Source organism: Nothoprocta perdicaria, unplaced genomic scaffold (genome assembly GCF_003342845.1).
Source record: "Nothoprocta perdicaria isolate Ctin4 unplaced genomic scaffold, notPer1 scaffold_97, whole genome shotgun sequence".
Lineage (NCBI taxonomy): Eukaryota > Metazoa > Chordata > Aves > Tinamiformes > Tinamidae > Nothoprocta > Nothoprocta perdicaria.
The window spans coordinates 778294-793312 of record NW_020456276.1 but is presented as its reverse complement, the minus strand read 5'-3'; the positions used below and the strand labels follow the sequence as shown (position 1 = coordinate 793312).

Below are 15019 nucleotides of genomic sequence, written 5' to 3'. Positions count from 1 at the left end.
CCCCCCCCGGCGGACGCGCACGGCCCGTTCGCGCGGCGCTCGGCGGCGCCGAGGATTGTTCGGCGCGGCGGTTGGCGGCGCAGCGGCTGCCGGCGCCCCCGCGGCCGGGCCATGGCGGAGTTCCTGCCCCCGCCCGAGTGCCCCGTGTTCGAGCCCAGCTGGGAGGAGTTCGCCGACCCCTTCGCCTTCATCCACAAGATCCGGCCCATCGCCGAGCAGACGGGCATCTGCAAGGTGCGGCCGCCGCCGGTGAGTGCCCGCATGGCGCCGCCGGGGGAAGCGGCCTTTGTGTGGCGGCCCGGCCGCCTCCGCGCCGCTCGGCCCGGGCAGGTGCCGGGGGGCTGCAGCCGGCCGCCCCTCTCCTCCAGCATCCGTGTAAAGTTTAAGCGACCGCGGCGCCCCCTCCGTCACCGGCCGCCTCCCGCAAAGTCGCTCCGGAGTTGGCCAAGTCGCCAGAGCGGCTGCCGGGACCGTGCAGGGGGGAAGAAGGGGGCGGCTGCGGGGAGGCCGCCCCGGCCGCGCTTGGCGCCCCCGCACCCACCCAAAAAGTTGCGTCCCGGCCGCAGCCCCCCCCGTCCCCCCCCCCAACCCGGGCGCCGGGAGTCGCCGTCGGGGCGCGGGCCCGCGCGGAGCCCGGCGCGGGCAGCGCCTCGGGTGGTGCCTCCATGTTGCCATTGTGGCGGCGCGGGGGCCTCCCCGCCGCCCCGGCCCCGCCGCCCGCGGGACTCTGCCCGCAAGTTGAGCAGCGCCCGGCGCCGCGGCCGCCAGTCGGGCCGCTGCCTCCGCGAGCCGCATCCCGGGCAGCCATGGCCACCATTTTAGAACGCGAGACACAGTGGGAAGAGGAACAAGTCTTCATCTACATCGTCATCCTCCGGGCTGGGGCGGGGGGAAACACGCTCCAAACTGTGCGGGGAATCGCTCTTTCCTTTTGTTGGGTGTCTCCGTTTGCTGAGGGTTGACCCTGGATTTCGGGAGCGGAGTTTGTGTGGTCAAAATTGTTGGCTCTTTGGAAGAGGTAACAGCTGCCCTGGAGAGGAGAGGGGTAAAGAGCCTTTAAAAAAAAAAAAAAGTGCGTGAATTCTCTTTAACTTGAGGGACGAGCTGTTTCTCCAGGTGCGGGGTGGTGCAAAACTCGGGGTGCAGCTGCCTTGAGGTAGTTTAACACGAAGGCAACAACGGCCATGAAAGCCTCAAAGCTGATCCCACAAGAGGTGAGGCTCGCAAAGCGCTTACGGAGAGCCAGGCTTTGCAGGCAGTGCGTTGAGTTCAAAGAAACCGTGTTCGGAATCACGCACGCCGCCGTTCGGCGTTTTGCTCGGTGTTGGGACTCTTGCTGGTAACTGTCCATCTCCTACCAAATTAAAGTGGAGCAGCTTGTCACATTCCCTGTGAGAGAAATGGGTTTGTAGCAGGTCAAATAATGTGACACTCATAAAAAGGAAGATGTTTCTGCTTTCTTTTTTTTTTTTTTCTTTTTTTGTTTGTCTATTTGTTTTCTTTTTTGGGGGTGTGTGTGTGAGAGGTGAGTCACAATTTGCCATAGTATGAACATGCACAGGAACACTCCTGATTTTCTATCTAGGTAGAATATGCAGATACTTCTTGTGGTTGAGCCAAATTCTGATGCACAGTGAAGGGGGTAAGCTGATTTTCATTATACAGGAAACATTGAACTTGTAATTTTTTTTTTTTTTTGGTAGAATAATCTTTTTGGATTGTATGTTTTTCAGCAGTGTTTCAGCAACTGTGAGCAGAACAGCATTTTTATGACTTTTTCTTTAATGGTTTATAATGGTTTACTTTTAAAATTTCATCCCTGTTATTTGGCTGCATGTACAGAAAAAAGCAAAAGTCCAGAAATGCTTTCTTTCTTGTGAACTAATTATTATTAGAAAGTCATAAATGAAGAGCTCCTTTGAAAATAAAGCAACTATTAAAACTATGTTCTCAGCGCACTCATCACTGAGTACCAACAAGCTAATATCTATGTTTATGATCATAGGTTTCACTGAACGTATTTAGAGCTGAAAATAGTCAAAGCTGCTAAGGACTGAACACCTCGTAGTTATATAGGGCATGTTTTTTCATGAGAGCTTAGCTACCAGAGCGCTTATCTACCCTAGATAATTACTTGGATGACTGCTGCAATAGGTCATTCAGCAGCCTAGAGGGAGCCCTCACAAATCCACCATAAAAAGTCTTGATGTTGTTTCTGGCCTTCCTCCCAAAAGTGGGGAACACTGTGATTATTCAGGTATTGTTCTTTCCCATACCATCAGAGTTTGTAGCAGAGCAAACTTCGTTATACTCATCTTTTCACAAAATTGTACATGTTCCAGCTGAACACGTTACTCAGCRATGGTTGCCCTTTGGAAATCCTTCTGCTTGTAGCTGAAGCTTTTGCACTGTTGCTTCGATTACGTGCTCGGCAGCAAGCAGGTACCACGGACTGACAGGATCCATGGTGAGCAAGAAATTCTGAAGTTGATCACAGGCCTTCTAGCATTTAGGCTTACATTTTGTTGCCTGAATCTTTGTCAATGAGTCAATTGATGCTTCTGGGTCTGAACTGCAACTGCAGCTTCTTGGGAGGTAGTTATGTATGAGACCAATGATGCCCAACCATGACTTTATAATTGTGTAATGAAGAAGTCTCTATTCCCGGTGAGCCATCCTCCTGAGGATTCGGCACCAGGCCCTGAGAAGGAGAGCTCTCCCTTTGAAAGGGAAGGGTCATTTCTCTGTACCTTTCCACCAGCATTAGGTGGGTACCAGATAAGCTTGGAAAAGCAAAGGTCTGTGGTGGCCTGTCTGATGATGAAGGTTTGGAGGATTGTGAACTGTTTTGTGAGTGCGATAATCATCAAGACATCTGATGTACTGTGGATGTCCAGATGGAAGAGGTAGCGAATTCTAGAYGGCGAGCTTCACAATGCAGGATGAGAGAACATCCATGAATACAACAGGAACAGGTATAATTTCTGCATAGTGCTGCTAAAATTTTACTGAATTTTCACCTGAATGCCCCAAAGCTTTCTTCTGCATTCCAGCTCAGTTCATTTTAGTCATCCTTGATGACTTAGCTTTGCTCTTGTTTTAACGATCCTGGGATACYGTAATCTCCATGTTACCTGTCATCGGCTCGACTTTCTTTTGAAGGGCACAACAATAACCATATTCACTGGCTCTGGTTTATGTGACATGGAAAAGCAGAGAGAAGGCTTTTTGACAACAGTCTTGAGCATAAAGTAGATAGTCCCAAAGGGAGCAAAGTGTTGGGAATGGAAGTGAAGCTTTACCAGCGATGGTTGTAGTTAATGAGCTACATACGCTGGAAGCGCTTTCACTATGTGCTGCTGAACSTAAGCTGGGAAGTGATACAGAAAAATGGATGGCACTACAATGGATGTTGTAGTTTTCCTGTAGTTAACCATTAAAATGGTGAAAATTCAGACTAAATGCTATTGGTTTAAAGAATTTGGATGTAGAGAAGCACAGTTAAGGCCTCCAAAAAACCTTAAGTCAGCCCTCATAAGACTAAGCAGTTCAAAATTGGAAGGTCTTCATCAGTGTAGCTGGAATCTTGATGGATTTGACACTGAAGATCTCTAAATTATTGACTCAATTTTTCAGTAATCCTGAAATATTATGAAGCTTTCAGAGGACGGAAGGAGAATGAGCAAATCCCCATTTAAATTCTCTCCGTGTACAAGTGTTGTTAACTAGTTCTTACTCCAGAGCAGGTGAAAGGCTGAGAGTACTGAATAGGAACTCACAACGTGCTTGTGCGGAATATGATTATATGAAAATGGGTGTTATTGGATCAAAATTACTGTTTTGAGACTAGATACCTTAAGTTAGTTGCATTATTGTGATTTGAGAATGRTAAGTTAATTGACAATATCCTAATTGCAGTAATCAGTATTGTGCAAAATTGATACAGTGCTGGAGGAGTCACAAATTATTTACTGTCAATGAGAAACTGTAATGAAGGATAASTTTCTAATGGTCTTTCAGAATGAGGTCTTTCAGCCAACAATACCTAATTTTCATTAAAGGTCCAGAAGAACAAACTAAATGATTTCACGTGGGTTGTGGGTTTATGGTGGATCATTTCTTGTTATTGAGTGATCCTCATTGCATAATAAGCTATATTTTATGAAACAAGAAGCACTAACTTAGGATTTAGTCATATGTTTGAACGAAGGAGCATAGGTCAATATGTTTCTGCATGTAAAAAAAAAAATTATTTGTCATGCTTGTCACAAGCTCTAGAATTTTTAAAAACTAAAGCTGTTCTTCTGGGATGCTTTTCTTTTTTTTCCTCCTTCCCAGGAACAAGGTTGATTTAAGCAGTGTGCGTTTCTTGGTGCTCATTCACCTACCTGGTTGCCTGCATTGTGGGCCTGATGAGGAAACATCTGGAGTGAAAACCCATTCTGCTTCCCTCCTTCCCCCTTTATGCACTTCTGTGTGTGTTTATTTTTAATGAAGAAAATCTTCATTAAACAATGGACCAAAAGCAGTTACTTGTTGAAGCAGCTTTGTTGAGGTTTCTGGGAGTTACCCAGTGCTGATATTGAAAACTATATCATAGTTAAAATAAGATTTGATGTGAAGAAATCTTACAGCTTCTTCTAAACAGGAAATTGGTCTTCGTCATGACGGTCCCTTCTGATTTGGTAGTCTACAGAGGTCCAGTCCATTTATTTTATGAGTGAGATAACTTGATTCCAATATGKAAGTAAGCTTCACAAGGAGAAAATACCATGTACTACTACATCGCTCATCAGTCTTATAAAGGGAGGCTTGCAGTGCTGGTTCTTGCTATGCATAAGCCAGACTCGCTTGAATTAGATATAGGACATGCATTTTTAACAGTGAGGATGATCACCTGTTAGGAAAAAAAACTAGGGGAGGTGGTGATTATGCCTCTTTTTGACACTTCGAGATCAAAAATATGTTTTTCTGGAAGAGGTGTTTTAGTGCTGAGGTTCCAAAACGTTGCCAGTTTACGTGGTGTCAAAGTGTTGTGAAGAAGTCAGGCTCCTGAGGAAACCCTTACTTGATGTTCAAGCCAGGGATCATGCTTCGCAATTAGGTAAGTTCAGAGTAGTTTATCTACCTGTCTCCCCTGATATTTAATTATCATGGAGAGATGAAAAAGGAACATGACACTACCGCCGGTAGCTTAACCATCATGGGTGGCATGGTATGCCACCAGTGGTTTATTTCCTGCACAGCAGAAAAGCGAAAAAGTCAGTGCTCTTGAAGAATCATGAGAATATCCTTACCTCAAAGGAGTCCCAGTAAAGGATTTTAAAAACTTCRTTTAGTTCATGGAATAATTGAAATCAAAAGAGTTGAGTCTGGAATTCTTTATATGGGGCAACAGTGGCGGGAGGTCTGGACTTCTATGGGCTGGTTGATTTGTTGGACTTGACTTGAACAGTGTCAGCTAGAAGCTGAAAAGGAGAGTTTCAAGCTAAAGACACCCACTTTTCCCAGCAACAAAACTACCGCTGCCGGTGAATGAAATTAGTTCCTGCCTGCATATCCCTTAGGAGAGGCTTTCCTTCAAACCCAGTTTATCTGAGAATTGCTAGCTATGTTAGATAGGAGATCAGGTTAAGTGTTTCCAAAAGCCAGGGAGAACGTTGAGGATGGTATGTCTAAGTAGGTGATTTTCAAGTGAAAATGAATTTGAACAGAGAACTTAGGAACTGAGAGTCAGGTAAATAGTTCGGGTAGAAGCAAAAGGCTCCTACCCAGAGCAGAAATGAGAATGTGTAGAGAAAGACCCTGACTAGAGCTAGCTTAGTAGCCAGCTGAGGTTTCAGGCTGTATTTTGATTTATTAGCTGCTTATTGAAATCAGTAGCATCATCTAGCTCATCTACATGTAGAGTTATTCCTAGATAACTGTTGTGCTTTAATATCACATCCTTCCTTAATCTGTSTTAAATTGGGATTAAAATCCAGATTTGATAATCCAGATTGTGGCTCCAAAGAGACTATTTCTAGCAGTCTCTGGTGGAAGTCCTTTGGGGACAGTAATTTGTGCTCTCAGTGTGGCTTCCCAGTCAGACATGTCTGGGAATAGACTTTCAGGATTAAATTGAGTCCATCTACCGAGACTTCAGCAAAGATGTCTGTAGTTCTCGGGGCCTGTGTGCGAAGCCTGCTACCTGTTCTGTTGCAATGCCTGAACCCTACAGACAGTTTCATCTTCTGTCCTTACAAGTGCCACTTTTGGGTGCCAAGGGACAGCCTACGCTGACACTTGAGAGTCTTTCACTCRGCTTTCATTTCTCCTTGTATCTGTTGTTGGGACAGAGATGGTTGGGGCTAGAGGGGTGAGGCCTGTTGCAAGCTTGGCTATCTGGTGGTTCTCAGATGGGAAGGGTTTGTGCTTTCCTTTGCTGACCTGCATCATGCAGCCCGCATAACCCTGCACCGTTTTTGTCTCAGATTGGAGATATTCCACCAAGCCTGTCTCTCTGGAGAGCTCTGCATGTGAGGTGCGTTGCTGTACCCAAGGTACAAAGTCCTTTCTTAGCAAGGAGTTGAATGGTTTTGCTAAAAAATTGCCTRTGCTTAAAATTACGAAGTGCAGTTACATCACCACAAACTATGTGAGCTGATGATTGGCGTTATCAAATAATGTTGGCCCTTTAACGAGGTCGAAAAGGGATTAGCTCCCCTTCAAAAAGGGAAGATTTGTGGATGACACACTGACACYATTGGAATAAGTAGTGCCAGATCAGGTCTGTGTCACTTTGCATAGCTTCTGTGATGATTGAAGTCTCTCTCAAACACATTTTTTAATACAACCACAAAAACAAAAGACTGAAAGGGACCTCCAGAGTTACTGAACCTGTTCCTTCTCTCTCGGCGAGAAGAATCATTTCACACCTTTGCCAGGGAAGATCACGGATCTCACAACAAAGAATGTAGGTCACGCTTGCTGGGTGGGCATCCGAGGAAGCTGGGCAGTTAACTGAATGAAAGCACGTTTCTGTGGCAAGAATTGCCAAGAGATTCTTTGGGATCTTGTTATGAGACATTATATAGCAAAATAATGGTGTTTTTTTTTTTTTTTTTTTCCCTCGACATTGGAAAGATCACAACTGAAAGTCCACTTGCATGGCACTAGATTCCCTGAATCTGAGTGGAGGAGGAAGGTGGTGCTGAAGCAGCCTCACTGTCCTTAGTTTTAATTAGTATTGTTCTCAGATGAGGTGCTAGATTTACCAGGTGAAATTCTGTGAAGTCAGATACTCTCTTACTGTATATCTGAAAGGATGAATAGAGTGATATTTSACCTGACCATTTGCGGTTTATATCACTACTTGGACTATCAATGTGAACACGTTTCTTGCAGGATGCCTTCTTCACTGTTGATCTGCTCATAAAGTTAAAAGTTGCAAATTGTAGTGTGGATCGCTTTTTTTTTTTTTGTATGCTGTTATATTCAGGTTTATTTTACTGGGACTATAACATTTACTATATATTTGGGAATATAAGAAATGCAGAAATGCATGCCAACATAGGCAAATGATGATGCGTGTCTTTATTTGCAGGCTTCTAATGATTAATTGTATCTGAATAGAATCACAGAATGTTCAAGGTTGGAAGGGACCTCTAGAGATTGTCGAGTCCAACCCCCTGCTCCAGCAGGGACTCCCAGARCACGGGGCACAGGGTGGCGTCCAGGCGGATTTTGAAGACCTCCAGAGAAGGAGACTCCACAGCCTCCTATGGCAGCCTGTGCCACTGCTCTGTCACCCTCACAGTAAAGAAGTTCTTCCTCACCTGGAGATGGAACTTCCTGTGTTTCAACTTGTACCCATTGCCCTTTGTCCTGTCACTGGCTACCACTGAGAAGAGCTTGGCCCCTTCCTCCCTACATTATCCCTTCCTGAGCTTWTACATGTTAACCACATCCCCTCTCAGCCTTCTGTTCTCCAAGCTGARCAGGCCCAACTCACTCAGTCTCTCCTCATATGAGAGATGTTCCAKTCCCTTAATCATCTTTGTTGCTCTCTGCTGGTCCCTCTCTAGGAGYTCCRCGTCCCTCTTATACTGAGGAGCCCAGAACTGTACACAATACTCCAGGTGCAGAAATAGTAGAAAGCAAAAAATTACTGTCAGTAAAGGAGCTGTGCAATATAAAATTCCACTTTTCTAGGGTTTCAGTTCCTTTTGATACTTGTATTCTTAAACTTCATCCATTGTTTAAAAAAAAATGTTTTTATACTTTTGTGTGTGTGTGTTAAAAGGAAGAAATCTAGACCAACTGCTTTTGAGGGCCTTGCAAGTAAGCACTGGATGGGAATGGCTGRTTTTATTTCTTTATTTAAACCTTTAGGGAAGGCGGCTTGTGGAACTCATTTGCACGCGCTGTCTCAGTGAGAATTGTAATTTTGCAGGACTAGCTTTGCTGCAAATCACAGCACCCTCTTGTGGTGCCACTCCATTTCCAAAGCTCTTAAAGGCAGCTCTTTGAAAACAAATGCCTACTAGTAATCCTTTTAATGAGGTCTTGCTTATCTTAGCAGGTTCTGCTTCAGATTGCATGCCTTTTTTGTTTGTTTTTTTTCAGGGAAGGRAAATTAAATAAGCTAAGTTTCTACAGAAGGGCTGAAAGCATCTGTGGTGTATATTCAGGAACTGAGGCGCTTACCATATTGGTGTGTATTGTGTCTACAAAATTTGTTGTGGTGACTTTCTTCTTGCTAAGAGTTGCACTCTTTTTTTAGGCTATTAAATATTTGTTTCTCACAGCTGGGCTACGTATTTGTTGGACTAAGAAACTTTTTGCTAACAGAGCAGAAGTCCTGTGTCAAATCACTCAGGCCTCTTAACATTTAAAARCAACTGTGTTCAGATATGTGTGATGTTCAGTATCATTAAATCTGAACCTAAAACCAAGTCCTTTATCTGCAAGCAGGAGCTCTACAGTGCAGCCTCACACAGAAAACTTAGCATCATCCCGCTTCTTACGTGCTGATCTGAATTCCTGCTCTTTTTATTCCCACTCTGTGCTTTTTATCCTTGGTACAGGTTCTATTTCTGAGTTATGGTTGGGCTGCCTAGAACATTKGCTTGCTGCTTTGCGAAACAGCCAGCATGTTTTCTTCTCTTGCCTTTTTAAAAAAAACACAAAAACCAACCAAACAAAAAAATGGTCTTGAGCAGTTTAATTTTACTTTCCAAAACATTCAGTGGCTATTGTGTGTGTCATAACGTCTCTGTATTCTCTCCTGCTCTTTTTGCCTATTTTCTGTCTTGATGCACGCTGGGGTTTGCATTGCATTGTGACTCCTGCTGTCATCTTACTTCCATTTTGAGTTTGARTTTTAACCTGGCCTCGCTAGGCCTTGTTGTGCTGAAAACACCTGGTAGGATCAGAAATATCCATTATAACAAATTGAGAGACCTGAATTTGTCACCATATCTGGATCAAAAGCTCGTCGCGTTGCTCCTCTTTGCTCCTCAGGGTTTTCACAGTCTCCATGATTCTTACATCCCTTCTATGTGATTTTGAAATCCCTGGTTCTGCCACAGACTTTGTTTCTTGTGACAAGGCAGGATCCTGTCACAACACAGAAGTGAGCCTGGGTGTTTATACATAATTGCCTTGCACATCTGCTGTGGTTGGTTTTGACAATAACCAATTTTCATGTTGAGTAATTCTGCTAAAATAGCAAATATTCTGCTTGTGCTGCTGATTTTATTTCAATTTCATTGAGGAAAGGTTGTTTTCTTTCCAGAAAGGAAGTTGCCCTGTCTTCCTCTGCTATCAGTGGCGCTCATGCCTGTTATCTTCATTGGGTAATTAGTGATAAAATGAAAGTTTTATATGAAATAAATTGCTGTTAAGCTTAAACCTAATTTGTTTTAGTGAAGCGCTGTATTGCCAAACTGACTGCATGTGATAGATGTGAGAGATGTGAAAGATGAAACAGCTTTGTAGCCTTAYATATAGAACACTACCAGTTGCAGGTATTTCGTCAAAGTTATTTATTTATTTATTTTATTTATTCTCGTTTTGGTCGTGTACCAGCTGTTCTGCAGTGTTTACTCACAAGGAATTAGGAAAATAAACTTTTTATTCTTTTTAATTTCTGAAACAATCAGTTATGAGAGTCTGCTGCTGCATTTGGGTCCTTCATGAGCGTTTAAAGTCTCTGGTACCAGATGATAGCCTTCCCACTCAAAGCAAGCATTACAGCATACAGCATAGCTTATGAAATTTCACTTTTTTTCCTCCCATGTTTCACATAGTAAGAATATTAGGCTTGTTAAAATAAATTAAAATACTTAAATTGTCTTTGAGGCTGGGACAAATAGTGTGTGCCAGGCTCTTTGTTGACCAATATGTGTAGAAAGCAAATGGACTGACTTGGTGTCTAATTGAAGGTTTGATCTCTGAGGCTCTTTTGTTCCCAAATGTCATGATTTCAGTACCTGTCTATCTCAAAGACACATTGGAAAGATTTGAGAGATCAACAATGGCTTACCATGGTACTTTCTTTTTTTTTTTCTCTTATATAAAAAAAACCTTCTAAGATTTTCAAAATTGAACAATTTAAGAACAAAAATAGAGTTCTGCAAAGTTGAAAGCATTGATGGAGTGAGACTGGTGTCAAAATCAGATGCAGCCCTCGCCTCTGGGGAGGTGCTGTGWTCATTGTCACACCATAAGGGATCGAGTGCTGAACATTTTGGTGCTAAGGGAGATGTGCAAGCCGCAAAGATCATTTCCATGCTGTTTTTATAATCCTTTTCTCATAACCCACTGYCTATTTCAGATTAGCTTTACTCCACTTTCAATTTTATCCAGCTTTTGAGTGGAACACGGAGAAATTGTATCTCTTTTCCTGGTCTTTTGATGGAAGCTCTGCTCTCTTTCCAGGACTGGCAACCTCCRTTTGCATGTGATGTTGACAAGCTTCACTTCACTCCAAGGATCCAGAGACTCAATGAACTAGAGGTAAACTGTAAAGCTAAATGTTTCTTAAGAGATTTTCAAAAGATGAGTGATTTTTTTTTTGTTTGTTTTTCTTCAGTCTTTGCACCATGAACTCCTGCTAACTTCAGTTGATGGTGCTTTGTGTACTGATAATCTGTCTGAAATAAGCTCTTTCAGAATATGCTTTAAAAATAACAAGTGTAAAAGCTAAAATTTATACTCATTAAAGGAATAAAATTCAGATCATTTCCAAATCGAGGTGGTACTTCTACATTCAATCTTTCAAGTGCCATGATTTAGGTTTGTGTTTTGCTCATCTACAGCATCTTTTAAACACAAAGTGCTTAAAAAAAAGAGATGAAACACAAAGTGCTTTAAAGATAAAAAGCTATTTGGAAGCAGAATGCCTACAGAATGTGGATTCGGTGGGTCTGAAAGCTGCTGTTTGCAAGCACTTCCATTCACTGCTTTCATGAATTCAGACTAAAGRGAATAGCAAGAAGTCCTACTTAACTCATTACTGATAAGAACTGAAATGACAGTTGGCATTTCAGGATGCTTTGCCTGCCTGATATTTTACATGGGAAGAGAATACTAGCTTTTTAAAATCCTCATGTGACTATGTGAAGTGTCAAGGTAAGAGCCTCAGTATTGGATTCAAATGTTAAGAAAGGGAGAGATTATTTGGGTCCAGATGGCTTTAGAACTCTTACCGGAGGAGTTTAAGAACAAGCTGATCTGTTGTACAGACATAGCCTTTACTTACGTTAAGAATATAAAAATGTGATGACATTGAAATGTTATAAGATTAAATCGAAGCTACTACTCTTTAATACACTAACAGTCCAGTTAGAACTTAATCTTACTGTGTGATGTTCTGCACAAACATACCAAGGTTATCTTTTCCCTGACCAGTTTATATGGACAAAAATCAAGCAAATGTGGGCAAGAGTGAAAAGGGATAACAAAATRACTCGGTTCCTGGTGCTTAGGTAACTTTTTTTAACAGTAATATCTGATTACAAKCCTCAATGCAGTACAGAAGGTTAAAAAGTACGTGACTTGAGGAAAAATAGATGATATTTGTATAGATTTTTTTTTTCTTTTCACTTCTGCATCTGAGTTGACATGAGGAATAAAATTCAAAGCTATACTTGTAGAGAGGAAAAGCTGGATGAGAACTATGGTTTTAACCTTATAAACACTGGGAAATAAGGGCTTAATCCATGCTCAGTATGCGGTTCATTCTTTTTTTTTTCCAGGCTCAGACTCGTGTAAAACTGAATTTCCTAGACCAGATTGCCAAGTTTTGGGAACTTCAGGGATGCACGCTGAAAATTCCACATGTGGAGAGGAAGATCTTGGATTTGTTTCAGCTTAATAGAGTAAGATTCTTGCTACGGGAAGGTGGGAGGAAAAAATCTATGATGTTATCTGTGTTTCTGGGATAGGATCACAATAGTTTGAGGGAGATTTGGTGGTATATCTAAGATAGACAAAATATTTTGGTTGGCCTAACATGGCAAATGCAGCAAAATGCAGGAAATGTAATATAGTGTAGGTTTTTATGTGAGCTTAGGAGATCAAATTACATTTTGAACTCCTTTTTCAAGTTAAACTTAGGTACAAACTGGTTGAGGARAAAACTCAGGCTAAACTGGAGAAAGCTTCAGGCACAATGAAGGCAGTGAAGAGTAACTTATCTGGTTTAGGGAGCAAAAAATCCAAACTATTTTTTGGATGAAAWTACATAATCTGAAAGTAATATATATTGTTCACTGTTTCCAAGGATGTATTCTTTTTTTCTTTAGRTTTAGGGTAGATTTTGTATGACTGATTTTAATCCTGTTTCATAGTATGTGTTCCAGTGAGAGGAACCATTTGTACTGTGCAGAGAAGTAGTTGTTGGAATACAAATTAGAGGAGTGACAAATTGTTACCTCAGTTTCTCASAGTTAGACTGAACTACTGTTTGGTCATCTAGCAGTGATGCTGACTTGTTTGTAAAGTAATGCAAAGAACTTCATGCTTTATGAATAGGTTATATATTCAACTTGTAGATTTTGAACAATTTTTACATTTAAGAAAAACATACTGCGATGGTTTCAAGTAGCAGGTGGCCTCAGAACGTGGCTTCTTTTAAGGTAGTAATCGTGTTCTTAAACTTTGGTTACTTTACTGTTAAATACACAACCCTTATGTTTTCTCTTTTTAGCTAGTTGCAGAAGAAGGAGGATTTGATGTAGTTTGCAAAGAGAGAAAATGGACCAAGATAGCCACCAGAATGGGATTTGCTCCTGGCAAAGCAGTGGGTTCCCACATCCGTGCGCATTACGAACGAATTCTCTACCCTTACAACTTATTCCAGTCTGGAGCTAGCCTCTTGGTAAGTCTTGTAGCTGACTAAAAGCCTGCTAATTCAACAGCCAGTGTCTTTTTTCCTTTATTGGTGGAACTGTGTCTTATATTTTATGGCATGCAGGTGACAGATGGTGATGATAAAAGTGTTTTATATATGCATAGCATAAGTAAACTTGTATTACACACAAACTTTTGAGAACTTCCTTAATCTCATCTCTTGAGGGTAATCTCTTACTGACTGGTTTGAATGCTACTTATTTGTATTTTCTTCTGCAGCATATAGAAGCTTCATGATAATGAATATTCAGGCTTTCTGTAATGGTTTCTTGAGTGCTCTTTTATGTAATGCAGGATATTGCTATATTCACAGAGCTTTGTCCATCCATCTTTCTGATGGAATGAGTCTGCTCTGGATCTTTATCACTTGAACACAGCGTGGCTGATGGACTATATCAAACCTTGGTAATTTAATACCAATTAGTCATCTCCCTTTTACTAAGGTCATTCATACTTGAGAATGCTTCATGAATGTTGTAATGTAGCTAACAGTATGGCTTCCATGTTCTCCAAAGCTTAAATCTTCATCCTTCCTGCTTAACATTTAGCCATTAAAACAAAATTCATGATTGAATGAGGGTGGAAACATAATCTCTAATTAAGAATGGGATTTTTTTTTTTTTATTTTGAGCAGCAGTCATTTATTTGGAAAGTAAAGATGGGTTGAATTTGTCAACCACCATTTTTATGAATTTTAAACACTCCTACCATGATGTCCTTTTAAAAAGCAGAGGGTTGACCCTTTTTTTTTTTTTTTAAAGCAAAACCTCCTTAATCTTGTTACAAGCTTGTCTTCATCTACAGAAAACAGCACTCGCCTTTTACATAAAGCTACAAAAATGAGATTTTGATGTAAGTCGAGAAAGGTTGGAAATGAAGGCTTTTTACTTAGCTATTGATGATTGCTTTCAAGTGAAGAACAACTGTGTACTTTAGACCCTGAAAAATAAGTAATTTGTGTAGCTTTAGATGTTTTACGAATGAAGAACAAGAACATAAGCCTTCTGACTTACCAAGAATATCTTGCCTTGCCTCCAGCATATTTGTGTTAAACACTGGAAAGCCACACCATTTTATGAAGATGTTCCAAGGCATTTCATTGAAGACTTCGCATTTTAATTATTCTGAAAAAGGTGGATTCCCCTTTTTTTTTTTTTTTTTTACTACATTTATTTTCCATTAGTCTCTGTCATAACACTATACTTCAATCATGGCCTTGGGCATTAGTCTGATGTTACCACAACAACAGTTATTAGCATCAAATTAAAAAAAAAAAAATTAAGATTACTAGCTTTGAGGACCTTAAGCCTAGGATATCTGATTCTTTTTGCAACCTCCGACAGAAAGATCGGCACACTAAACACTTCCATGGTACCTGAATTTCTATAAGTAGGATAACTTTTTAAAAGTTTAAAAAGTTTTAAAAGATAACCATTTCAGATAAAGGAAGAAGAAAAGCTTTATGGCACCTTTCTAAAAAACACTAGTCTAAAGAATCTCCAAAGGGATGTGTTGAACACTCACTGAACTGCATTCTTCAAAGAAGAATAGAGAAGAGTAGGAATAGGAAATGAAATAGGGAAGAGTGACTCTCTGTAGCCTCATAGGCAAGGGAATACAT

General features: G+C 41.4%; 1 protein-coding gene across 1 annotated transcript in view; it reads left to right on the top strand.

Annotated features, from left to right (window-relative positions):
- Positions 1–40: 40 nt before the first annotated feature.
- The window catches only part of KDM5B (lysine demethylase 5B), a 46405-nt gene continuing 31426 nt past the window's right edge, over positions 41–15019 (top strand). Inside the window, exons 1-4 of the mRNA XM_026053126.1 lie at positions 41–249; positions 10924–11001; positions 12243–12365; positions 13196–13366. Of these exons, the coding sequence (XP_025908911.1) occupies positions 112–249; positions 10924–11001; positions 12243–12365; positions 13196–13366 (510 nt within the window). The 5' untranslated portion in view covers positions 41–111. The remainder of the gene's footprint in view (positions 250–10923; positions 11002–12242; positions 12366–13195; positions 13367–15019) is intronic.